The 26,035-nt window shown below is 38.7% G+C and overlaps 1 protein-coding gene across 20 annotated transcripts in view; it reads right to left on the bottom strand.

Moving 5' to 3' along the window:
• baz2b (bromodomain adjacent to zinc finger domain 2B) overlaps window positions 1-26,035 on the bottom strand; it is a 286,844-nt gene that overhangs the window by 42,410 nt on the left and 218,399 nt on the right. For 8 of the 20 annotated variants that reach the window (XM_062969086.1, XM_062969376.1, XM_062969686.1 and 5 more), the window contains 11 exons: window positions 25,748-25,808; window positions 23,077-23,185; window positions 22,708-22,809; window positions 17,257-17,467; window positions 13,342-13,434; window positions 13,153-13,214; window positions 11,298-11,363; window positions 9,173-9,238; window positions 7,354-7,398; window positions 7,070-7,102; window positions 5,741-5,806 (listed from right to left, as the gene is read on the bottom strand). In XM_062969086.1, coding sequence (XP_062825156.1) covers window positions 5,741-5,806; window positions 7,070-7,102; window positions 7,354-7,398; window positions 9,173-9,238; window positions 11,298-11,363; window positions 13,153-13,214; window positions 13,342-13,434; window positions 17,257-17,467; window positions 22,708-22,809; window positions 23,077-23,185; window positions 25,748-25,808 — 914 coding nt within the window. The remainder of the gene's footprint in view (window positions 1-5,740; window positions 5,807-7,069; window positions 7,103-7,353; window positions 7,399-9,172; window positions 9,239-11,297; window positions 11,364-13,152; window positions 13,215-13,341; window positions 13,435-17,256; window positions 17,468-22,707; window positions 22,810-23,076; window positions 23,186-25,747; window positions 25,809-26,035) is intronic. The other 12 variants (XM_062969577.1, XM_062969407.1, XM_062969642.1 and 9 more) reach the window with 8 other exon arrangements.

Below are 26,035 nucleotides of genomic sequence, written 5' to 3'. Positions count from 1 at the left end.
TAATGGATTCTGCATGTAGTCTTTCATAGAAAATCTTCTCCAAGCTTTGCATGGGATAGACATTACCTAAAGGCCCCTTGAGGCCCCATTTACGCTGCCAAATAATGCAGCTTACAACTGCATTATTTGACCAGTACAGACTCCTATAGTGCAGTCAATTGCATTATATGGGTCTCTACATTGACCATATATTGCAGTATAAAACGGCATTATATGGCTGTGTAGATGGGGGCCTAAGCTATACTATTCATTCTGCACAATGCTTGAAAAAAACCTGAATCATCTGCAGCATTACTTACATCAAACTGAAGTTCATAAAACATTCCTAGTTCCTGTATTCAGTTTTATTGATTTTAAATGGTCAAGGTGTACACACAGGACACTGATAACTGAAATATACGTTTTGTTTTAAGTAAAAGTTTGGCTAGAAATCAGGCATAGCATGTTCAACTGTGAACAAGGTAGTATAAATCTTCAGTGATAGAGTATTCACAGCACAAGGATCACTCGGGTGTTGTGAATTTAATTTTGCTTTGAAATTGCTTATTAGACAATTTCTAAAACCTGAGACTCACTCCCGTATTATATATGATTGTCTACAAAATTGCTGACAAAGACGCTTAGTGATAAATGCATGTTTAACAATCTTTTGTTGTTTATTGATCCTCTGAGAGTTATAGAGCGAAAAGAACCCACGGCACAATTATGATACTGCAGTATATGGTTTATATAAGTAAACTGAATATCAATTTGTGTGTGCTATTATCTGAACTTATAATGGCTTCAATAGAGAAGTCGGGAGGGTCTTGAATAAAGTTTATTCTATGGCAATACAAACTGTACTTTAAACCAAAATAATATCTCATAATTTTTCATTATAAAAAAAATATATATATAGCCACATTTTATATTTGCAACATACCAAAGCTGAGATAGGCTCCTATATTATACATATCTACAAAATGTAATGCCCACTGGGGCATTATTTTACGCTTCTAATAATAATATCTAAGTGCAAAATGCAAGGTTCACAATAAAAACAAAGGAACACTATACTATCGTAGGCACCCGGCCAATTTTACCATGATGCTGCCTACCAAAAATATCCAATGCATAAAGAGACTAATCCTCACATATATATTTATGAACTTAAAGCCACAATCCTTAATGCATGAAGCCTGGCCTAAATTCCTTTGAATATCCAGTGTAGGGGAGTGCATTGTTAAGGAGATAATTTGGGTATGCAACAGATGCTGTTCAACTAGACCTTTTGTTTCCGTTTAATCTAATTCACCCTGGTTTAAGTGTCAGAATGTAGTTTGCATGTCATATTAAAGGCAGTTCCTTGGAATCTAGCATAACATGCTCTAAGTAGTATAGAACATATTGTATTGGATGGATAAACAGCTTGACATGCTATAAAGTAGCTTCCTGGGTTTCCATGGGGGTTGCACTCTATGCCATTACTGGATTTACAATAATAATAACAATAACAACAACAACAACAACGATGGTGGGATCACAAGCCAGAAAAGGTTACAGGTGGGATCACAAGCCAGAAAAAGTTACACAGAATGAACATGTCAAGCTACTCTGGGGCTTCTGAATTCAGACAGACAGAGTTTTGGAGCACGATTGTGTTAAAAAACAAAGTATGGATTGTCGATGTGGCAATCCCTGGTGACGGCAGGATTGAAGAGAAGCAACTGGAAAAGCTGACACGATATGAGGACTTAAAGATCAAATTGCAAAGACTCTGGCACAAGCCAGTCAAGGTAGTCCCAGTGGTGATCGGCACACTGGGTGCTCATCTCAACAACAACAACAATAGTAATAATTTATTTCAACTCCACCCTATCTCTCTGAGGGGACTTAGGGCGGATTCCAGTAAAACAAAGACACATGGCAATGCCTAGAAACAACAAACACAAATGAAAGTAAAGGTTTCCCCTTCCAGCTCTGAGGAGTGGTGCTCATCTCAATTTCTAATCCTAAGAACTTGCATTATCCATAGACATCTCCTAGGTCACCTCTTTCCCGCCGTGGCGGTACCTATTGATCTATTTACATTTGCATGTTTCCAAACTGCTAGGTTGGCTGAAGCTGGGGCTAACAGCGGGAACTCCCCCCGTCTTGCGAATTAGAACCACCAACTTCCCGGTCAGCAAGTTCAGCTCAGCGGTTTAACCCATTACACCCAAATGTTTGCAGTGATTTTTTTTAAGAAAAGAATCCAAACCATCTCTATCTTAAACTTATGAATGTATTATGAGAGGTTGTCATCTTGAAATCACTCAATGAAACTTGTTTTACAGTTCAGCTCATCTCTTGCACCAAACAGGGAAATTACAACTCCCAGGACTTCACAGCATTGAGCCATGACAGCTAAAGTGGTGTCAAATTGCATTCATTCTACAGATTAGATATACCAAGACTCAGGGTCTCTTGCAGTGAGCTCAAAGTATGTTGACTAATCTTGAAGAAAGATTTCTGTTATATATATGGTAAAGGTTTCCCCTGACGTTAAGTCTGGTCATGTCCGACTCTGGGGGTTGGTGCTCATCTCCAATTCTAAGCCAAAGAGCCGGCATTGTCCATAGACACCTCCAAGGTCATGTGGCCGGCATGACTGCATGGAACACTGTTACCTTCCCGCCGCAGCAGTACCTATTGATCTACTCACATTTGCACATTTTCGAACTGCTAGGTTAGCAGAAGCTGGAGCTAACAGCAGGTGCTCACTCCACTCCCCAGATTTGAACCTGCAACCTTTCGGTCTGCAAGTTCAGCAGCTAAGTGCTTAACACACTGCACCACCAGGGGCTTATACACACACACACACACACACACACAGAGATATATATATATTCTTTTCTATTTTGTTTCTTACATATTTGACACATTCACACTTGTTGTCAAGGTGTCAAACCCAGATATTCCCAAAAACACTGTTCTAAGGTGAAACTGAATGACACCATGGCAAAACTTACTGTACAGGAGGAGATAGACAGAACTCCACTTGCTCTTGTTTTAGCATGTTACAGTTTGTACATTTTGTCTGTCGATTTAAACATGTATCTGGAAAGGGTTCCTTCCCCCACTACTAATCTTAGAATCATTATAAATCTCTTTTATCTGTAAATAGCCTGTTTATATGTAATTTTGTTTTATTTAATCATTTCTGCTCACAAGATGTTCAGTTAAATTAGAGAGCGTTGGCTCTGAAAATAACATTAACATTTAAAAGTGGAGAAGTGAATTGTGGAGGATGAAAATTATAGTTAAAAATTAGGTTACACTTTGGCCTACTGATGTGTAATCAGAAATGCTGTATGTTGGTTTGTTTACTCTTAATTTATTCTGCAGTCTATGCTCTGTTGCTATATAGCATACTCACAATTCTACAAGTTTGTAGCTTTTTTGTTCAGAAACACTGACTTGATTTTTTTTTAAAAAAATAATAAGAGCATGATCTTTTGAGATCTTTGCTTCTCCAAATCCCATTATTCTGAATTCAATTAGACAAGGATAAACAGGGTATGTTTAAGATATATGGTACTTACTGTATCAATGATTCCATACAAGAGGGAGCTAATAAAATTTTATCTAAAGAGCATTTAACAATTTTACTATCATTGTGGTGCACAGACTTTTGAGAAATTCACTGTTTTGTGTTTAAGAAAAGAGCCTGGGGCTTCAAAGGACAAAGGCAACCTGGATCCCAGAAGAAGTTACTTTTTCTGGATCTAAACTGCCCTATATCCCAGGATCTGATCCCAGATTATCTGCTTTGAACTGGACTATATGAATCTACACTGCCAGATAATCTGTGATAAGCAGATAATCTCGGATAGGTTCCTGGGATATAGAGCAGTGTAGATCCGGTCTTAATTGCTGCTAATTGAGTACAATTATACTGTTTTTTGTCTCAGTTCCCAAGAAAGGGAGCAGCTTCTGCACTGAGATTTCTTTAACTGAACTACAACAGAAATGACATTGTTACTTCTGTTTTCCTGTATTATTTTTTAAGCAACATTTGCCTGAGGAAGAAGATAGTGGAGCTTTGAAAATTTACATGATGTACAGTGTTCCCTCACTTATCGCTGGGGTTAGGTTCCAGGACCACCCGCCATAAGTGAAAATCCGTGAAGTAGGGACACTATATTTATTTTAATTTTTATACATTATTTTAGTAATTATATACTATTTTAAGTCTTTATCAACCAATCTTGTGTTGATAAATCGCCTCCTTCTCCTCCCGTTGCTGCTTGGGCTCCTTTTCTCTCCCTTTGGCTTCTTCTGCCTCCCTTCCTTAGGCTGTAAATTGTAATTTTTATGATTTATAATATTCTTTTAGAGTTTATTGAAAAACTGCAAAACAACGAATCCGTGAAAAGTGAACCGCGAAGTAGTGAGGGAACATTGTATTTTGCATTTTTGTTGGCCAATGCATTTCTTCAATTCTAAAGACGCACATCTCCCCTAGGTAAAGGTAAAGGTTTTCCCCTGACATTAAGCCTAGTCATGTTCAACTCTGGGGTGGTGGTGCTCATCTCCATTTCTAAGCTGGAGAGCCAGCATTGTCCGTAGACACCTCCCAGGTCATGTGGCTGGCATGACTACATGGAGCACCGTTATTTTCCCGCCAAAGCAGCACCTATTGATCTACTCACATTTGTGTGTTTTCGAACTGCTAGGTTGGCAGAAGCTGGGGCTAACAGTGGGAGCTCCCCCTATTCAAACCACTGACCTTTTGATCAGCAAGTTCAGAAGTTTAACCCGCAGCAGTTTAACCCACTGCGCCACCATCTCCTCTATATCTCTAAAAATGGGGTGCATCTTAGAATCACAGATGTATTTTATGCATTTTTGTAGATGTTGGTGGTGCGGAAATTAGTGTGTGTCTTATAATCAATGAGCTAGGGAATTTTTCCCTCACTCACATGAAGGGCCATACCTAGATTTCTTCTTCCATCCAAAATAGAACATTGTCTATTCTACTCAATAGCCATCAAAACAACCTGGTGAAAACTCCATTGATGATGGACCAGGACCAAACTTGGCACACAGAGCCCCCATAACCAACAGAACATATTGAACAAGTTTGGGGAAAAGGGAGTTATAGTTCACCTGCATCCAGAGAAACAGTGATCTCCACCGACAATGGACCGGGACCAAACTTCGCACAGAGAAGCCTCATGACCAACTGAACATACTGCAGGGGTTTGTGGGAATGGGCCTTGAATCTGGGAGTTGTAGTGCACCTGCATCCAAATGGGACTGAACCCAGCCAAAGACAGATCTGAACCACACTTGGTACACAGAACCAAAATGGCCAACTTTGAATACTGGCAGCTTTGGGGAGGATTGACCCACTATTCTGGGAATTGTAGTTCACCCACTCCAAACTGGGAATACCTAACATTAAAAGACAAACAGTGCCTTTCTCAAATGACCCGGGCACCGCCGGGTCCCCAAGCTAGTATTTTAAAAAGTTGACATGATGGAAAAATATAAAGACATATTTAAAATCAACCTAAAAATTGATGTAAACTGTACTACTCTCATTTCTGATTATTACAAAAAGTTTCATCTTGTTGGCTTGTGTTTCCCTTTGCCATGTAAACTATCCCCCCCCCCAAATATCATTGATCAATTCAGAATGAAAATATAAATGGGAGCTGTTTAGAAAGAGGGGAGAGAGGGGAGAGATGGCTCCATTTCAGAGTGTGCTACTCACTTCTGCTTTTTTGCGTGCCTCCATGGCTTTCATCAGCATCATATGCTGCCTTCTCCTTTCCCGTTCCTATTGAAGCAGATACAGTTAGAACACAACACAACTCCACCTAAGAGTTGCAATTTGTTTGGGTTTTATTTCAAAGCTCAACAGGACAAGTTTAGCATTAATAGACACGTCAGGGGGTATATGCTAAATAAAAGACAAGAATAAGCCAAGTCTGTGCATGTTTTAGTTCAGGTTTAGAAAGCAAATATAAGTACAACTGAAAGCAAAAAGGTAAAGCGATGAACATGGAGACAGTGTAAAACAGAAGCATACAGATTTACTTATGGTCAATTGTGAGGCTCCTTCAGAAGCTGGCAGAACAAAAAGCATAATGGTTGGCTGGAACAGGTCAGTTACCTTACATCTGCTATAACAGGAAGCTTGCAATTACTCACTGAGTGGCCAATTAAATTAATTTTTTTTTTACAAAAAACAGCAATACAGACCCTTTGAAAAGTAATCAAAAGTGCTTTTTTAAAAAATGAAACCATTTTGATTACACGTTGATATATATATAAATATATATATCTGAATTGAAAAGTGAGGATGCGGACAATGGATCAAAATATACCCGCTGATCTTAAAATTAGAGGACCTTAGCCACGGGTGAACTATTATATAAAAAGAAGATAGAAACTGCTGTTTCTCAAAGGCAAGCCACAGAAGCTATGCCAGAGATTTAAGCTAATGATAGGAAGGGCATCCTGAATTTAAGCACAAAATACAAAAAAGTATCTATATTCAGAGCAAAATAATGTAAGTTTATTGTTATGCTAAATAATAAAGAGAAAAGACTCTATAACTGAATTTGAATAAAATGCTCCCAATTATGTAATGTTAAAATGATAGCAAAACTGTATTGAGGTATTTCATATTAAATGAAAGAAAAAGAATAGGATTCCCAGAATCGGTTGCAGAGGTTGCCAAGTGAAAATAACTTGTAACCCATTATAGGTCAAGTAATGCAATTTTGGCTTAAGATGAATTTGTCCCCAATTAGGTACAGTAATCCAACTTGATATTATAGCAACAATAATTCCTGATGTCAAGGCAACAGCTTTGCGTATGGCTCATAGGGGTCAATTTATAACAAGTTTGAGATAAGTCAAATTGTTGTTTTTTTTTTACAGACAAGACAAGCAGATGTATGCAATGCACTGTGCTGGAAAGCCATGCAGCAGTATGTAATATGACAGCAGCCAGTGCTACGTTTTATGCATTGCTATGACAACCATATCACAACCAAATCACAATGCGGTGTTAGATGTACAAAAATAAACATACCCATACCATATCTAGTCTATGCCTCTCCAACTCCTGGCAGAAAGAGTTGGCACATCATTATGAAACAGAAATCACAGAGTCAAAAACCACTTTATAAAACCCCAAAAGATCCCAAATACCAAAGCAAAGCAATTTACCCAATAGGTAAAGAAAAACATTTAAGCAGAATTTTTAAAAATATTTATTTTAAAAAAAAGAAAATAACACATTTGCCCACCAAGTACTTTAAGTATATATTTAAAAAAAACATCATATGTATTCCCCATGAAATTACAGGTACGAACCTGATGCTTTAGAAGAACTGCTTGCTGTCTTCTCATTTCCTTTTCCTTAAAATATAAAAGGGGCAACTGTAACATCTAAAAATGTTGTTAACAGAAAACTATTTTTCCATCATGCAAGAGATGTAAATACTGTTTCAACATCTTTTTTCTTATTCTATCTCCATCCTTTTCTTCATGTTTCTATCAACTTAGGAAATATCATGCCAAAATCTTGAAAACAACAAGCATGGAATATCCAGCATAATAAATGGACTAAATGCAAACCTTAGTCCCAGAGTAAACCAAAGGAATCAATAAGCATCAGCTCTTATGTAAACACCACTGATTGTTCTACTTTAGTCGGGAATAGCAAATGAATTTAGGCCAATGTCAAGCCATATCAAGTTCAAGTGTAAGAATGCCTACTTTATACATTTCATAGGTGATGGGCTGTGGCTAATAACAGCAACAGGCAAAAAGATTTACCGCTTATTGCTCTGTTTCCCAAAACACTTGCACTGAAAAAAACAGTCTTATTTATTTGCAGGCAAGGGGTCCCCCTGCATGAATTGTATTCTTTCTCAGTGAAAGGAACAGAAAGGATTAAATCCAATGCAATGCCTTGGAAAAAGATCTGTGGACAATGGAGCCCAGGCAGTCCGTCTTCTTGATGGATCACTAGCTGCTTCTTCCCAGGGGCCTGGGTGACTCACAGGCCAGTGGAAGGAAAGCAGAAACTGCCAGCCAATTGTGGTTTAGGTCCATTGGCTGGTGTATCAAACTGAAGTGGCCAAGATGTGGTCTTCAATTTGGTTGTGGCGCTATTTAAGGGCTTTTCTCCTACACACTTCATAGACCCTTTCAAAGTAGCACCCCACCCACCCATTTTTTGCCAGTGCAAATCGAGTATGTATCTGATGTTTAGGGTTTTTGTCATATCTTTTTGGAATAGTTGGCATAGATCCAGGACATCCATTATCAGGGTCTCTTTGACACTGGTGTGGATGGGATCCCTTTGGAGGACTCTGAAGTTGGGCAAGGTTTGAGACGCCCCAACTCAGGGTTGAGTGGTTCTCAACCTGTGGGTCCCCAGATGTTTTGCCCTTCAACTCCCAGAAATCCTAACAGCCGGTAAACTGGATGGGATTTCTGGGAGCTGTAGACCAAAACACCTAAAACTCCCAGAAATCCCAGGGGACCCATAGGTTGAGAACCACTGACCTACACCCCATGGTGACTAGAGGACCATGCTGGGGAGGGGGGGGGCACGTTTATTTTGGTTTTCCTTCTCCATGTTTCCAGCAGTGGGCTGGACTCCAGGGCCATTGCCAGAAAAAAATTTCGGGAGGGGTTTTGAAAATTTCGGGGGGGTGGGGGGGGCGGTTTGAACCCCTGACCCCCCCCCCCCCGGGTTCAGATCTGTCAATATCTGCTTGAGATAGTGCCTGTAGGGACTCTTGATTTTTTGCGTCTCATAGACTTAGCATGGGGATTTGGTTAACCAGTTAAAATTCATGAGTAAACCAGTCCTGGGCTGGAGTGTCAGTCTTGGTGTTTATAATAATCTGAATCAACTGTCTTGCTTTCCATGAAAAGGCATACAGTCAGTATGTGCATCTTTAAACTGTTTTATAGCTCATTCACACACATACACAAACTAAATACTTGGTAAGTTGTAACTTTTCTTGTAGAGACACAAAACATACAAAGACACACATGTATACAACTATACGAGAAACACACAGAATACAATGAGGTTTAAATATATCATTTAGAAGATATAATTAGCTGGGTTTTTAATGTTGGGAAGAGAAAAACTCTAATGCTCATCTAAACTAACCTTTATTCGTTTCTCGGCCTCCAATAATTTGGCATTTGCTGCTTCTTCTTTCTTTTTCTTTTTAGCCTGTGCATGCAAAACAGGTCCCAAGGTCATGCAACAGCACCACTATAACTTGAAAGTAATCTCAGACTAGAAATAACGCTTCATGCCTTGCAAGGTGAAAAACAATACCACACATCATGTGTACATCATAACAGGTTTCTTCCTCAGTACTTTTTATATTATGGAAAAACTCAAGAGGATAATTTTTTTGGAGGAGGGGGCAGATATGTATAATTAACAAAGACATCATGTATCAAAATGTAATTTTAAAACAGTATTGGCAAAGACTAGACTTCAAATGTTTTCTTTAAAAAATTAGAAGTTAAGCAACCCAGGGTATCTAATGATTACTCATGCCTTTTATTAATCTTTGGGGACAATTCTAATGTTTTAGTTAAAGCCACTGTAAAAAAAACCACTTACTGGCATTTTATCAGAATTGTTCTCCCTGCTTGCATTATTAAAGGACAGGTATGACTACTGAAACTAAAAAGAAATCTGATGCTCGACAGATCAGAAATGGAGATCTGAAACAGAAATCTTAAATTTAAATTTCCTCCAACTTCACTAAAATGGCATGGATACATTATACAAACCAAATGTTTACAATACAGAGACTCACAGATCTTTGAGAAGCATAAACATGCACATTCTTTGAGATTAAGATCATGCTGTTCAAATGTCAGCTGTAAAGATGTTTCCCTAATGCTTATTGCTTGTTCTGATAATCCAGCCAAATGTTGCTATTTTTCTTTTCCTTTGTGATATGGCTTTTCAACATGTGCAGTGCCAAAGCTGCCTTTCTGTGAATGGAAGGAAGGCTTTCTCTCATTTGCCAAAGTGGTTAAAACGTAGAACAGGGGTCCTCAAACTTTTTAAGTAGAGGGCTGGTTCACGGTCCCCCAGACTGTTGGGGGCCCAGACTATGATGAAATACAGTTTCCCTCACTACTTTGTGGTTCGCTTATTGCGGATTCACCGTTTCGCGGTTTTTCAATAAACTCTGAAAGACTATTATAAATCATAAAAAATTACAACTTACAGCTTAAGGAAGGGAGGAAGGAGAAGCCAAAGGGAGAGAAAAGGAGCCCAAGTGGCAACGGGAGGAGAAGGAGATGATTTATCAACACACAATTGGTTGATAAAGACTTAAAATAGTGTTTAACTACTAAAATAATGTATAAATATTAAAATAAATATAGTGTCCATATTTCACGGAATTTCGCTTATTGCGGGTGGTCCTGGAACATAACCCCCACGATAAGTGAGGGAACACTGTAGTCCAAAATTAGAATTGTTGGTATTGTGTGCCTTCAAGCCATTTCAGACTTAGGTCTAAAGTTTAGGACAGGAGCCAGGTAAATGACCTTGGAGGGCCGCATCCGGCCCAGAGCCTTAGTTTGGGGACCCCTGATATAGAAGAACGTATAGGAGAGAAACTGAAGCTTGCCAGCTGCCATTTCTGCACCGTTTTTGAGCCACCCCACCCCCTCTAGTTTTAGAGGGTCACCCAAACAAAGTAATAGGGAGCTGAGGAAGAAAAAGGGAAGGAGTGAAAACAGCCTCTATCCTCTTCATCTAGTGCAGTGGTTCTCAACCTGTGTGTCCCCAGGTGTTCTGGCCTACAACTCTCAGAAAACCCAGCCAGTTTACCAGCTGTTAGGATTTCTGGGAGTTGAAGGCCAAAACATCTGGGGACCCACAAGTTGAAAACCACTGATCTAGTGAAAGAGCAGAGTTCCATCCTCAGGAGCTCCAGGTTCCAAACTGTGTTATTTTTGTTTAATGCTCTGTGTGGTTGTGTAAACACTTTAACCATTAAGCTGTTAGAATTCATCAGATGTAAGGTGATCACTCAAATGTTGGTTTCTTGTGGCTGCTACCCTGGAAAAGGTGGTTGTGTGTATATAGTCTAATTGTTTCAGATATACCTCAGATATAAGAATATTTAAGTCTGGAGCCGTGTTTCTGTCGTTGGATTGGGGTATTTATGCATAAGTTCAACACGTTGACACAAGACTCTTCAATTCGCAATAGCCTTCCCTGCATTTCACATTAAAAGTTAATTAACTGGTAATACCTCTAAAATCTGCTGTGCCCGAAGTTCTTTTTCCATTCTGATTTGTTGAATTCTCTTAATTTTTTCCTATAACAAGAAAAGCTCTCATTTATTTTCAGGTACAGCAATAAGAGATAATGTCCCGCACAGTCCTCCCAATTGCACAGCAAGTCCTCTGGACAAACCCATCTAGTTCTGCCATGAACACCCATTTGCACCTCTACCTTTCACCATTCTATCAGGTTCCACCTGGTAGACAACCAACAATGATTTCATGCAAAGGACAGTACCACATATCTTCAAAGGAAGGATCTTCTGCTCCACATGGTTATAGGGCCTGCTTGCATCGTGGAACAGAGAACTCAAGACCTCCTCAAGAGCTATAGTCAAATTTACTAACATCCTAGAAACTAAAAGCAGTTCTAGTTGTACAGCACCTGCAGCCTCTACATATAGTTTGTTCACTTTCCATCCAAAAGTCTTTATTACCATCAATGTAGACTTATGTGGCTTTATCAGTTAAGTCGCATGGGCGAGTGTAATTATAAATATATTCTTACTTTGCACATTGCCCAGAGAACGCTTGCTTTCCAACACCTGACAAACAGAGTAGATACATACATAACAAGAAAGGGAACTAAAAACAAAATATCAAATACCTCATTAAAACTACTACTTATGGGTAGTATACGTTGACATGGGTAAATTATGCCCTTTTGTGGGAAGTGGGGAAGGGTCTTGTTGATTTGTATTTGTAATGGCCAAATGTTAAATCTAAAAATCAATATCTATCTATCTATATATTCAAAAGACCAGAATGACATTAATACAAGTATGATTCAAAACTTGTCTGGACCACTGTATTATAGACTATTATACAGTTTCTCAAGTTGTTCCTGACACGAAAAAAAATACAGTTACAGACTCTATCCAGATTCTCCTGTCCATGAAGGAAAGGCTCTGCAATTTGAGCTTTTATGGTTATAAATGTAGTTCTCCAGATGCAGTTATAAAGCACATTTATAACTGGTTATAAAGCACATTTACATAGTTGTGGAAGTGGGACAGAATGACATCTACCTTGGGAAGTCTGACTTGACCACGGTGGTCTATGCTCTTGATACATCTCAAATAGACTACTGCAATGTGCTCTACGTGGGGTTGCCTTTGAAGATTGTTCAGAAGCTTCAACTAGTCCAATGGGCGGCAGTCAGGTTGCTCATCGGAGCAGCATACAGGGAGCACCCCACGCCCCTGTTACATCAGCTCCACTGGCTGCCCTCCTGCTACCAAGCACAATTCAAAGTGCTGGCATTGGCCTATAAAGCTCTAAATGGTTCCGGCCCAGCTTACTTGCCCAAACATATCTCCCTCTATGATCCACCTCGGAGATCAAGATTGTTGGGGGAGGCCCTGCTCTCGATCTCACCACCTTCGCAAGCACGATTGGTGGGGATGAGAGACAGGGCCTTCTCAGTGGTGGCCCCTCATCTGTGGAACTCCCCCCTAGTGAAATCAGACTGGCTTTCTCCCTTCTGTCCTTTCGGGAAAAACTCAAAACGTCACTGTGGGACCAGGCATTTGAGCAGCAAACACAGCAATAATAATAAGAATGACCTATGTAAATGACACAGAGATCATAAAGCAATTCAACAAATTCTATAAAAAATTGTATTCTAAAGAGGCAATAGATAAGGAGGAAGTTCAAAAATACATCAATGCTTATGTTCACATCCAAAATGTTGTGCAAGTAGGCTATTCCATAGGAAGTTATGGGATGAAGTTTAAAGTTTTCAACTTCAACGTCCTTTAAATGTATAAAACCCATTGGAATATCTGGTTATGCCTATAACTGAAATCCAAAGATCTAAATTACCTGTTGTTTCATTATTTTTATCTGTTCTTTTTGTTTTCTTTTTTCTTCTGCAGCTATAATAGCTATAAATAAGACAAAGAAAAAGCATCAGTAAATCAGTGTACAATAATGGGTACTGATTATATATAGATTAAAACAAAACTCATCTGCAAGGGTCCATAAGATTCTTAGAAGAGGTTTCATACTTACCTTGCTGTTTTTTTGCTTCTTTGGCAGCTCGGGCCTGTTCTTGCTTCTGAAGTTTTCTCAAAAGCTTGATTTGTGCTGCTTGCCTAGCAATTTCTGTAACATAAAGAGAAGATACTAAGGGTGTTAGGATTAAATGCTGCAAATTAACATAAGGGCATTCCTTCAGGTGAACAGATCAAAGGAAAGATGGGAAATGATTGAACTAAAAGTGTCGGTATTGAAAATTTCCTTACTTGAAGCCCTTTCACACTTCACAGTTTTAGCACTACGATTATACTTTAACTGTCAAGCTATATTTTATAGAATTGGAATTTATGGAACGGGATTTAAGACTTTCAGCCACAAAACTGTAATGTCTCATCCTGATTTCATAAAAACACAATTTCTTTTGTTGAAACCACAGTGGAAAACTAAAAAGGAAAATTCCGCATGAAATCATAAATATGCCATGGTTCCTTTGTTCCTTCAAGTCCTTTCCTATAAAGTAAGGAGTATTAAAATAACAATCACTCAGATGTTGGGAGGCCTAGCTATGCTATATGGCAGTGGTTCTCAACCTAGTGTACCCAGGTGTTTTTGGCCTACAACTCCCAGAAATCCCTGCCAGTTTACCAGCTGTTAGGATTTCTGGGAGTTGAAGGTCAAAACATCTGGAGACCCAAAGAGTGTTGTTCTTTATTTACTGTCCTGGTTTTAGAGTTTTTTTTTTAATATCGGGGGCCAGATTTCCTTTCGGTGGCCTTTTAATTATCTGCCTTGATATTCTGGGTTATATGGCTGTGTGGAAGGACCCTCACTACTCTTCCACACAGCCATATAACCCAGAATATCAAAGCAGAATAACCCACAATATCTGCTTTGAACTCGGTTATCTGAGTCCACACTGCCCTATATCCCAGTTCAATGTTGGGTGCTAAATTCGCAAATATAGTAATTCCTACATAACATTACCATGTATTGAGCTGCTTTTCTGTTGATTTGTTGTAAAACATGGTGTTTTGGTGCTTAATTTGTAAAATCATAATGTAATTTGATGTTTAATAGGCTTTTCCTTAATCCCTACTTATCCAACATTTTCGCTTATCCAACACTTTTATTTTTCAGTGATTGGTTTGAGGGGGGGGGGGCGCCAAAATTATGTTCACTTACACTTGAAAATTACCTAGGGCTGGCCCTGCATATAATCCAGTTCAAAGCAGATAATGTGGATTATTTGATTTGATAATCTGGAATTCATGGCAGCGTAGAAGGGGCTTGAGTCAAACTACTGGTCATGCTAACCTAGCATCTTCTGTAGCATTGGCAGCAGCTTCGCAAAATCTCAGCATGAATTCTTTCTGGCTGAATTTCTGTCTGGTTTCTTTTACACAGAAAGGCAAAGGACTGATATGGAGATTTGATGTATGTGCTATACCACTGACCTGCAGTGGCTGTTAAGGCAAGTAATGGTTGTTACTAGAGACTGATCATGTAAGCAAGCAAATTTCCTTTCCTATCCCAACAAAAAAGGTGAGGGGCTGCTCTGGAAGCAAGGATTACTGCAGCCAGCACCACATAAGTGCATACCTGCTTATTAGCCCTATTTCCCAGGATCTGATCACAGATTATCTGCTTTAAACTGGATTATATGAATCTCCACTGCCAGATAATCTTGGATAAGATGATGATCTGGGATCAGATCCTGTGATATAGGGGCAGTTTGGAAGGGGCCTTAGATATCTGTTTATGCCTACACTCATAAGGGGTAGGGAGACCCTGAGCTTTTAGGTCAATAACCATGCATTTGTGGGCAGCAAACAAGATTCCCCTTACTTTCATGACCATCTCTCAAAGGAGTGGTGATCATGGCAGAGTTTTCCATCATTCCCAAACACAGAAAGTTTTTTTCTGCATCCATGAGATTATCTAGGTTTTTAAAAAAATAAAATCAGTAATGTGTATCAAATTGTGAAATGACATCTACATACATCTACATACATAATATTTATAAATAAATAGATAAATAAATAACTTTATTTCTATTCCGCCCTATCTCCCCAAGGGGACTTAATTCATAGAATCTAATGTCCAGGACAAGTTATCTTAGACAAAACAAGGCTGCAATTTCTGGCAGATTATTTATGCCACAGTTATATCTTCTTTGGAGCCATGCATATGTGCCAGTTTATAGAATCAGGAGCCATTGAAATGTGAATATCCAGAAGGTTGGCATGTGCTCTGAAGCATCTGTGTGCCAAAGGCTGGGTAATTATCCTCCCCACATAAGTGTTACGAGCTTGAACTCAGCTGTGTTCATCACATTCTGTGGCACATTTGCAAATATATAAACAGCAAAAATACAGATGCCAACCATTTCCCCTCCAGATAATACTACAAGCCATGAGCCAACTCCCAATAAAGTACAGTCCTTTTCACCATTTAGTACAGTGGCTCTCAACCTGTGGGTCCCCAGGTGTTTTGGCCTACAACTCCTAGAAATCCCAGCCAGTTTACCAGATGTTAGGATTTCTGGGAGTTGAAGGCCAAAACATCTGGAGACCCACAGGTTGAGAACCACTGCTTTAGTACAAAGGAAGTGTACAATTACGAGACACCCTTTAGAACCCATATACAAAACCTTGAGGTAATTAAAAGTCAGAAGTAAACAAATATGACACCTGGGAAGGAAATTAAGTTTTGGTTTCCAGGATGCTTCCTCCACTACTGAAGAGGTAATTTTCACTTAACTGGTTAATATGATCATTATCAAAAGTGAGGTTTTGTCCCAGGCCAAGCAGATTTTAAAGGTGGTTCCCCAGAATAGATTTGCTTATTATATGAAATTGATATACCTATGCAAGTATTTGGCTATGACTATGTGCATATTTATTTATCATGTCCACAGTCATACTATGACCAACTTACCCTGTTTCCCCAAAAATAAGACAGTGTCTTATATTAATTTTTGCTCCCAAAGATGCGCTATGTCTTATTTTCAGGGGATGTCTTGTTTTTCCATGAAGAAGAATTCACATTTATTGTTGAACAAAAAAATGAACATTTATTATATACTGTACAGCATAACCAGCCAAACTGTGAATCCTATCAAGAATTTCTTGTTATTGCAATTATTTCCATGTACAGCAATCTATGGTATGTACATTTACCGATCCTGCATGCCCTGGTGTTCTGTTCAGCAAGCATGCTTCCAAACAAAACCTTTGCTAGGTCTTACTTTCAGGGGAGGTCTTATATTTAGCAATTCAGCAAAATCTCTACTAGGTCTTATTTTCTGGGGATGTCTTATTTTTGGGGAAACAGGGTAGTTATGAAGACATAGCTGAGTAATGTCTCCTGCTTCAACCCTACCGTAACAGTTTGCAGTTATTTCCTCTGATATCAGGTCTGTTGGATTGTAACTCCCATCAATCTGGATGGATGGCCATCTGTTGGGGGTGCTTTGAATGCGATTTCTTGCTTCTTGGCAGGGGGTTGGACTAGATGGCCCATGAGGTCTCTTCCAATTCTACTATTCTATGATTCTATGATTCTATGAATCAGTGGCTAGGTTGGCTAAGGCAGATGGAATTTATAGTAAAACAACTTCTGGAAGCATACATATACCTCACTGGCTAAGATAAAAGGGAAACTATTCCCTTTGGTGACATCAACTGTAATCCCACTCCTATTTATACTCTTAAATCCACTGATAGGCTAGAATCCATCACAAATAACAAAATGTAGGAATGCAGCTTCAGATTGTTTGAATATGCTGTAATATTTGTGTGATATCTGAATATATATTAGCAGAGGGATTTGCAAAGTACTTCCATTCAGAAACAATATTGTATTAATTATCTTCCATCTCGCCCATTACACACATACATACATACAGGTTTTGCCACACATGTAAGGAAACACTAATAATGACGGTACCTTGGGCTTGCAGCTTTCGCAGCAGTTTAGCATCTGTGTTGTCAAGGAACTCGGTGTTACCAACATTAGGAGGACGACCTTTGCGACGCCTCATTTTCGATTCCTCTTTGGCACGCTGTCTGTCCAGATTGGGTGGTCGTCCTCTACGCCCTTCCATCGCTCTGATACGGGGAAGGACTTCCTCTTCTTTCAGCAAACACCACTGCATCCCCTTGTGATTAATATATTTAATAGAACCTCATTATGAACACAGCATGGACAATAAAACTTAAAATCCTTGCCAATCAACACATACACACACACATATATATACACATAATCTATATATATAAAAGAGTGATGGCATCACGGCGACTCACAAAACAACAAAAGTACAGGCCCCGCAACCTCGAAATTTGACAACACAACCCATCATCCATGCCTCCAGGTTGATACAACAAAAAGAAAAGAAAAACAAAATCCTAATTAGAGGGAGAGCAATAAATTTTTTTATCCAGTTGCTGCCAGTTTAGAGGGCTAATCTCTGCCCACTTCGTTTCCTAGCAACCAACTCCTAGCAAGCCAAGGGACAGCCAGGGTTCAGTTAGGGGACAGGCAGACTTAGGCTATCTAATTTGCACTGGATTATATAGCAGTGTAGACTCAAGGCCCTTCCACACAGCTATATAACCCATTTATAATCTTATATTATCTGCTTTGCACTGGATTATCTTGACTCCACACTGCCATATAATCCACTTCAGTGGGCATTTTATACAGCTGTGAAGAAGGGTCCTCATATAATCCAGTTTGGATAAGCAAATATGTTGGATAATAAGGAGGCATTAAGGAAAAGCCTATTAAACATCAAATTAGGTAATCGTTATACAAATTAAGCACCAGAACATCATATTATACAACAAATTTGACAGAAAAAGTAGTTCAATGCTCAGTAATGCTATGTAGTAATTACAGTAGAGTCTCACTTATCCAACACTCGCTTATCCAATGTTCTGGATTATCCAACGCATTTTTGTAGTCAATGTTTTCAATATATCATGATATTTTGGTGCTAAATTCATAAATACAGTAATTACTACATAGCATTACTGTGTATTGAACTACTTTTTCTGCCAAATTTGTTGTCTAACATGATATTTTGGTGCTTCATTTGTAAAATCATAACGTAATTTGATGTTTAATAGGCTTTTCCTTAATGCCTCCTTATTATCCAACATATTCGCTTATCCAATATTCTGCCAGCCCATTTATGTTGGATAAGTGAGACTCTACTGTACTGTATTTACAAATTTACCACTAAAATATCACAATGAATTTAAAACACTGACTACAAAAACAATGATTATGAAAAGGCAGACTGCGTTGGATAATCCAGAACATTGTATAAGTGAATGTTGGATAAGTGAGATTCTACTTTAATATGAAATAATTACTGGGATAGAATAATGCAGAACAATATAATCTCTAAAACCAGGACAGTAAATAAACAGGGGAATTCCACACAGGAAACAATCAGGGCCAGCTAACACCTCCCAACAAAGTATTCCCATCATCAAAGTCTGGCAAATCCTCTGTTTTCTCAGGGCTACAGACAGTAGAAGCACATAAAATATCGCAAACAACACCACTCTGAAAACAAGGGAATTCCAAACAGGAAACAATCGGGGCCAGCTAACACCTCCCAACAAAAAATTCACTCAGGGAGGAAACAGACAGGCTTTAAAGCTGCAAGGCCATTACATCCTAATCATTTTCCTAATTGCAGCATTCATACTTGCGTCCAACAGGGGAAAAAAACTATTCAGAAATATTGTATATTCACAACCTTTAGGAAATAATATCCCCTGATGTCGCAGTGTGTTAAAGCGCTGAGCTGCTGAACTTCTGGACCGAAAGGCCACAGGTTTGAATTGGGGGAGCGGAAAGAGCCCCCACTGTTAGCCCCAGCTTCTGCCAACCCAGAAGTTCAAAAACATGCAAATGTGAGTGCATCAATAGGTACTGCTCCAGCGGGAAGGTAACGCCACTCCATGCAGTCATCCCACATGACCTTGGAGGAGTCTTCGGCTTAGAAATGGAGATGAGCACCAACCCCCAGAGTCAGACATGACTGGACTTAAAGTCAGGGGAAAACCTTTACCCTTTACCTTAACTACCACCAATTCCTCAATACTTTATTTCCCATACCACCATATTTCGCCACAGCAACGCGTGGCCGGGCACAGCTAGTATGTCTATATATCTGTCGTAAGCATGGGACCTATAAGTTTGAATTTATTCATCTGGCAGACTGATGATCAACTAAAATCTAAATTTCTCTTATTAACTAGTGGAGATGAGATAGAAAGACACAAAACTTGAATATCACACAGTTATACTGGCTTCTCGTTATATGGAAAAAATATGAATTCCTTTCCATTTCTGTCCAAAGAAAACTTACATTTTGTGCTTCACAATGAAATATCTATATAGTTTTATTTGGTAATATGTACAACAGACAATTAAAGCTAAAACCAGAACCTGACTGTCTTCCACAATATAGATGAACTCGGAACTCTTTTTGAAACCTTTTTAGTTCTGGCAAAATGTTAAATAAGCCAACTTTTCAAACTTAGGAAACTTTACAAGCTAACAGTAGTGGCAGCTTTGAATTATCAAAATTAGAGAAAAATATACTTAAACTATATGTATTAATATAAATATATTCATGCAAGTTCCATAGTTGAGACTCCAAAATCTATGTTCTAAGAAACCAACGTAAGAGCTTCACAAGATTTCTAAACTTGGGTATATATGTTTTACGAATTAAAAAATAAACTGTAAAAATAAGAAACTACCTGACTTCTTTATTTGCTCTATCCCCAAACTCCACAAGCCAGATAGGCACCACATTTCTAGGATTCAACCTGCATACCCAGTTATCCTTTACTCCATTACATTACATTAAGACAGTCCCAAAAACCAACAATTCTTCATTCAGGAGTGTGAACTTTTAGCATTAAATAACTTATGGTAAAAACTCTACAAGATTAGAACAGAGAAGGTAATAACTGGTGCTTTTATGGGAATTATATTAGATAATATAACTCCAAATCTAATTAGTGAAATTTAAAATTAAGCACAGTTACTCCCACATATCTGGAAAGAAGAAGAGATTACCAAGAGCTTACTGGTGAGAAAGAGCAGATATTCAGTAATCCCATCACACACATATCGGATTTGCAAAAGTTACTATGAAATGAATATTACAAGAAAGTTTGGGACCAATAGGAGTAACACATATATTGACATATATCAAAGCATATACCGAAAGAGCACATTTATACTAGCAAGCATAAACACTGAGCTGCTACTTTTACTAAACAAACTGTTATTCCAAGAACACATCGCAATAAAAATATTCCCCTAACACTGAAGAATTACACTTACCTTCATTTGAGCTCTCTCTAAAGTTCATATCCATTATTGCTCCACGCTAACTATAATGCACCAGTGTCTAAGCACTCTCAAGTTTCTTAAATGTTCTCCTGACTCCACTCAAAGTGAGGAAAATGGTCATGAACACAAAGCAACTATTCTGAAAATTTGTCTTGCACCCTTGTGTGAAACTAATCTTAATGAGAAGTTGACAAAAAGAACTGGATATGACATAGTCAGTAACTTAGCAGATACCACCACTGGTTGGGGGGAGTATCTAATTTTTCAGAATTAATCTACCAGTTTTCAGTCTAAGTTTTTACACAGTTTTTCTGTAGAGACCATGTAGCATATTTATTTTCGGACACATATCCACTTCTGTCAATCAGAACTGACAAAAAGACTATCTGAGATGGGGCCCTCGCTTCCTGTCGCATGGACAACTTTTATAGTCCAAAACAGAATTTTTGCCCAGCATATGATGATAATTTCATTTAGGCAGAACAATGTAGCAAGGACACAAGAGAAACCACATGAAACCCCAGCAAGAAGACATGAAAAGTTGTCAATATATTACAAAATTACTGAAGATATGTTTTCTAGCAGATAGAATGTTATTTTAAAAGATTTGATACAGGATATTAGTTAAGAGTTAGAAAAGAAATCTGGAAAGAAATTATTTAGACAATAGCTATTGAGCAACAAAGGCATTAATGATCAATGTTGAAAGGAAAATTTTCATATGGCACTAAAAATATATTGATTGCATTAAGCATAACATATTGCCTTAATTGTCATCTGTTCCCCATCTTAATGTCTGTCTTTAATGTCATAGCATTTCACAAGAAACAATAGAAGCTGGTATGAGTTTTTTAGAAGCTGGTATGATTCTTATTAAAAATACACCTACAAATTACTCCCAACATACAGTTAAATTCTGTAATTCTGCATAAAACCAGTATGCATTACAACTAAACTGTTATAAAAATGCAAAAAAAAATTGACTTTCTCTAAATCATGCTTAAAGCAGGTGAAGATTCCATGACTACATTCTCAGTCTTTGCTTCAAAATCCCCAGAAAAGTATCTGCAAAAGTATCTTGGTTTGCAGCTGTGAAAAATGTGCTAGTAGGAAAAGAGGAGGAGGTATGGGTGGGAGGGAACTGTTACACATGCTGAAACCATAGATATTTCTCATTACAGTATGTAGGAATGCACAAAATATTAAGTGATGCAAAAATAATGCTAATGTGTTATAATGGAAAGATACAGCCATGGTAAAAAAAGACCCAGTTTTTTTAAAACTTAAATATAAATATTAGCCCCTGGAGATGCCTGCTTTCCCAGCTTATTTGCATATACGTACTTTCCAGATTACAATATATATATTCTTTACCATGGATACTACATAGAACAATCCAATACTGCTATGATGAACATTTCAATCACTATGACAGGGTTTATATGACATGAGGTGCATTTGAATGTAATTCCTTCCTATTATCCTATATGTAAGATAATGACACATACTATAATAAATATTTAAACATATTAGTGCTCGAGTTACAGGGGAAGAGGAAGAGGAACTTTAAATGACACCCACAAGCTTCACATCCAAACTCCTTCCAATTTTAGCTAAATTCCCTCCCACAATACTTTATAAACAGTAGCTGTAAGGGTTAAGAGAAAAGATAAGGCGCATATAACCCCTAACCCCTATAATTACAGCCTTTGGATATATTTGACTTCAGGGGCTGAAAATATTAATTGAATGGAGTTTCCATATTTGAATCATTGGGGTATAATGCATTTACCATTTGAGACTTGATACCTATTGAGTTGTGAATGTTTTTCAGCATTTTCTGGGGGCAGGTGCCCAGTCATTCACAACTAATACTATGAAGTCATACATATGGCTGTGAGAATGCAACCAGCTAACAATAGCAATGTTCCAGAGTGTAGTAAAAATGTATTAACTTAGATTTATGATACTACTACTCGGATCAAAGACTTTACTTTTTTAAAAAGTGGATACCTGCGGTCCATCTCTGGCTTCATAGAAGTCACCCACTCCTATTTTTGCACTGAAGCTGAAATTGTCCCTTGAGACATCCATTATTCCATTTCTGCTGAGATACTGAAAAAATCACAGATTTTTCCACTTCAGGTTTTAAGTCATTACAACCCAAGCTTTGAAGTAACAGCTAATATTACAGAAGTCAAATGTTTTGCATATTCTGGTAAGGGGAGATAAATTTACAAGAGGTCAATGTAGGGGTAGGTTAATGTATATTAGCCTAAGATGATAGGCCATATTGCATCAAAGATTGTTACAGGAGCGAAAAATCATTTTAAAAATGTGCCTGCTTCATAAGAACTAGGAAACAAAACATTTAAAGTATACCTTTACTACTTCAGGGTACTGTCTTAGCTTCTTCCCACATGGAGTATAATATGCAACTTCCCCTTGAAGGCGGCCACCAAAGTTCCTTATTCTTGTTTCTCTCTGCCAGCTGTAATAAAATATAATTATATATAAGCAGGCAAACCAAGACAGAAGTACTATGCACATCTACTTGTCAATAAATTGTTTCAAAGTTAGCAGGCTTACTTGAAATCCAAAACACATAAGTTCAGACTGCAGATATACATTTCCTCAGAGTAAAACCAAGTGAACTTAGTCAAACTTACATCCAGTCAGAGAATGTTTACAACTACATTCTATATTTATCTATACTCAAGTCAGTTGATCCATATGTCAATGAGAGTAGTGTGGTGCCACTTCTGGCCCATTTGAATATCTGGGCAGGGAAATGGCAGTGGCCAAGGGTGGCTGATTCCCTTAGGTGATATTGGTGCTTCCTCCCCCCCCCCCCTTGACAGAATGGCCCTCGACATATTCATGAGTCATATGATAATCCATAATTTTGACCCTAAAACTTGCCCTCGGTGTATACATAAGGTTGACTTGTACATGTGTATATACCAGGTATGGGCAATCCTAGGCCCATGGGCAGAATGTGACCCCTTGGGCTCTTTCCTCAGGTTCTGGCCCCAGAGCCAGCTGCATTTCACACCCTCATCTCAGCAGGAGGACGAGACACCCTGCCATGTCCTCCTGTCGAAAGGAGGGCTCTCCCAGTCATATGTGTCTGCAGAGCACTCGAGAGTTCTGTGCAGTCGCATGTCACACCTCCTAGTCACATGCAGCACCACCACGTGTCAAGGACAGAGCCGGCCCTAGGTATTTTTCAAGTGTAGGCGAACAGAATTTTGGCACCCCCCCCCAACCAATCACTGAAAAATAAAAGCATTGGATAAGCGAAAATGTTGGATAATAAGGAGGAATTAAGGAAAAGCCTATTAAACATCAAATCGCATTAAGATTTTACAAATTAAGCACCAAAACATCATGTTTTACAAGAAATCAACAGAAAAAGCAGTTCAATACATGTTAATGTTATGTAGGAATTACTATATTTGTGAATTTAGCACCCGGTGCGGGCACCAGGGGCAGGCCCGGCCCGGGCACCAAGGGGAGGCCCGGCCTGGGCACCCGGGCAAGCCCCGCACACCAGCGAGCGCTGGGCCACCCCAATGCTGGGCCGCCCCAATGCTCGCCGGAGCGCTGGGCAGAAGAGGAAGGCCTCGCCAGGAAGGCTTTTGGTGGCTTCTCTGCTCTGCAAAGCCCCAAATGCCTTCCTGGCGAGAAGTAAGGTGTTCGGGGCTTTGTGGAGCAGAAAAAAATAATAAATAATAAAACTTTATTTATACCCCACCACCATCTCCCCGCGGGAACTCGGGGCAGCTTACATGGGGCAGAGGCCCAAACAACATAGAACAAAAGCGCCACTTCTCTGCTCCCCAAAGCAGCGACCTCGACTCCTTCCTTGCGGAGGGAAGCGCGGCGACGGAGGCAGGCCGCAGGAGACAGGAGTTGCCTCGATCGTGCCCCCAACAAGATGGCGCCACAGGCAACTGCCTAGTTGGCCTGGTGGTTGAACCACTTCTGGTCAAGGAGAGGCCTGCAGGCACATGCAGCTGCATAGGGCTCTCCTGAGAGCCTCGTGCAGCTGAGTGTCAAGCCCCCCCCCCCCACCTTCCTGGCCAGCTTAATTTGTCTAACTGCTGGCTATCCTTTTGCTGAGACCCATCCGAAAGACTGGAGAAGTCCTCAGAGAAATGAACAGGATAGACCTATCTATAAAACTGCTTAACACTACATATATTATAGGAGGTTTTATGGAAATATTCCCCTGCTCAACACTCCTACAATGACATGCTTTATAAGTTTACTTCTTTATATTTGTATATGTTCGTGTTACTTAATTGTGTGCTTTCAAGTTTTTTCCAACCTATGGTGAATCTATCACAGGGTTTTTCTTGGTGAGATTTGGTCAGAAGAGGTTTGAAAATATAATCAGACAAAAGGCAGAAAAAGAGATTTTTAGAAATTCACCAGTGAAGTAAGCCTAAGTACAGTAGAGTCTCACTTATCCAACACTCGCTTATCCAACATTCAAGATTATCCAACGCATTTTTGTAGTCAATGTTTCAATACATCGTGATATTTTGGTGCTAAATTCGTAAATACAGTAATTACTACTTAGCATTACTGCATATTGAACTACTTTTTCTGTCAAATTTGTTGTATAACACAATGTTTTAGTGCTTAATTTGTAAAATCATAACCTAATGATGTTTAATACGCTTTTACTTAATCCCTCCTTATTATCCAACATATTCGCTTATCCAATGTTCTGCTGGCCCATTTATGTTGGATAAGTGAGACTCTACTGTACTACTATTTCCTATCAAAATATTGACTTCTATAAGTGCATCATTTTGGGTTATCCCCTTGGCAAACATGGGTTTTCCTCAATACATTTGCCAGGTTTCCAGTAACAGCTGTTTCCAAAACAGCAAAAATGTAGAGTAAATCAAAATAACATTTTACTCAATTTGTTTTATCATGAGCTCAAACTGTCATCTTAAAAATCATTACATTTCGAGACTACATAATGGCACTCTACAAGTAACTATTTTCCAAATTTTATTTTTTTAAATGTACATACCCATATTCCAGAGGAATGCGCAATTCCCGCTCATCTGTTACTCGTCGCCTTTTTGAAGTACCTTAAAAGAATATAATAGGTTAATTTTATAAAATAGAAAACACACGTTATAATTAGACAATGACATCTTTGCTATTTTTGACAAAAATCTCTACTGAGCAGAAGTTAATTATACCCATCATTGCCATCTTCTTATGTAGTCAAAAATGCATGAAAAAATAGCAAAATACAATTTGTGAACAATCAGCATGTCTCTAATGTTAGTATGTAATTTTGTACAGTGGAAAT

The sequence above is a fragment of the Anolis carolinensis genome, chromosome 1, assembly GCF_035594765.1.
Source record: "Anolis carolinensis isolate JA03-04 chromosome 1, rAnoCar3.1.pri, whole genome shotgun sequence".
Lineage (NCBI taxonomy): Eukaryota > Metazoa > Chordata > Lepidosauria > Squamata > Dactyloidae > Anolis > Anolis carolinensis.
The sequence above is the reverse complement of the archived record's forward strand: the minus strand, read 5'-3'. Positions and strand labels throughout refer to the sequence as shown.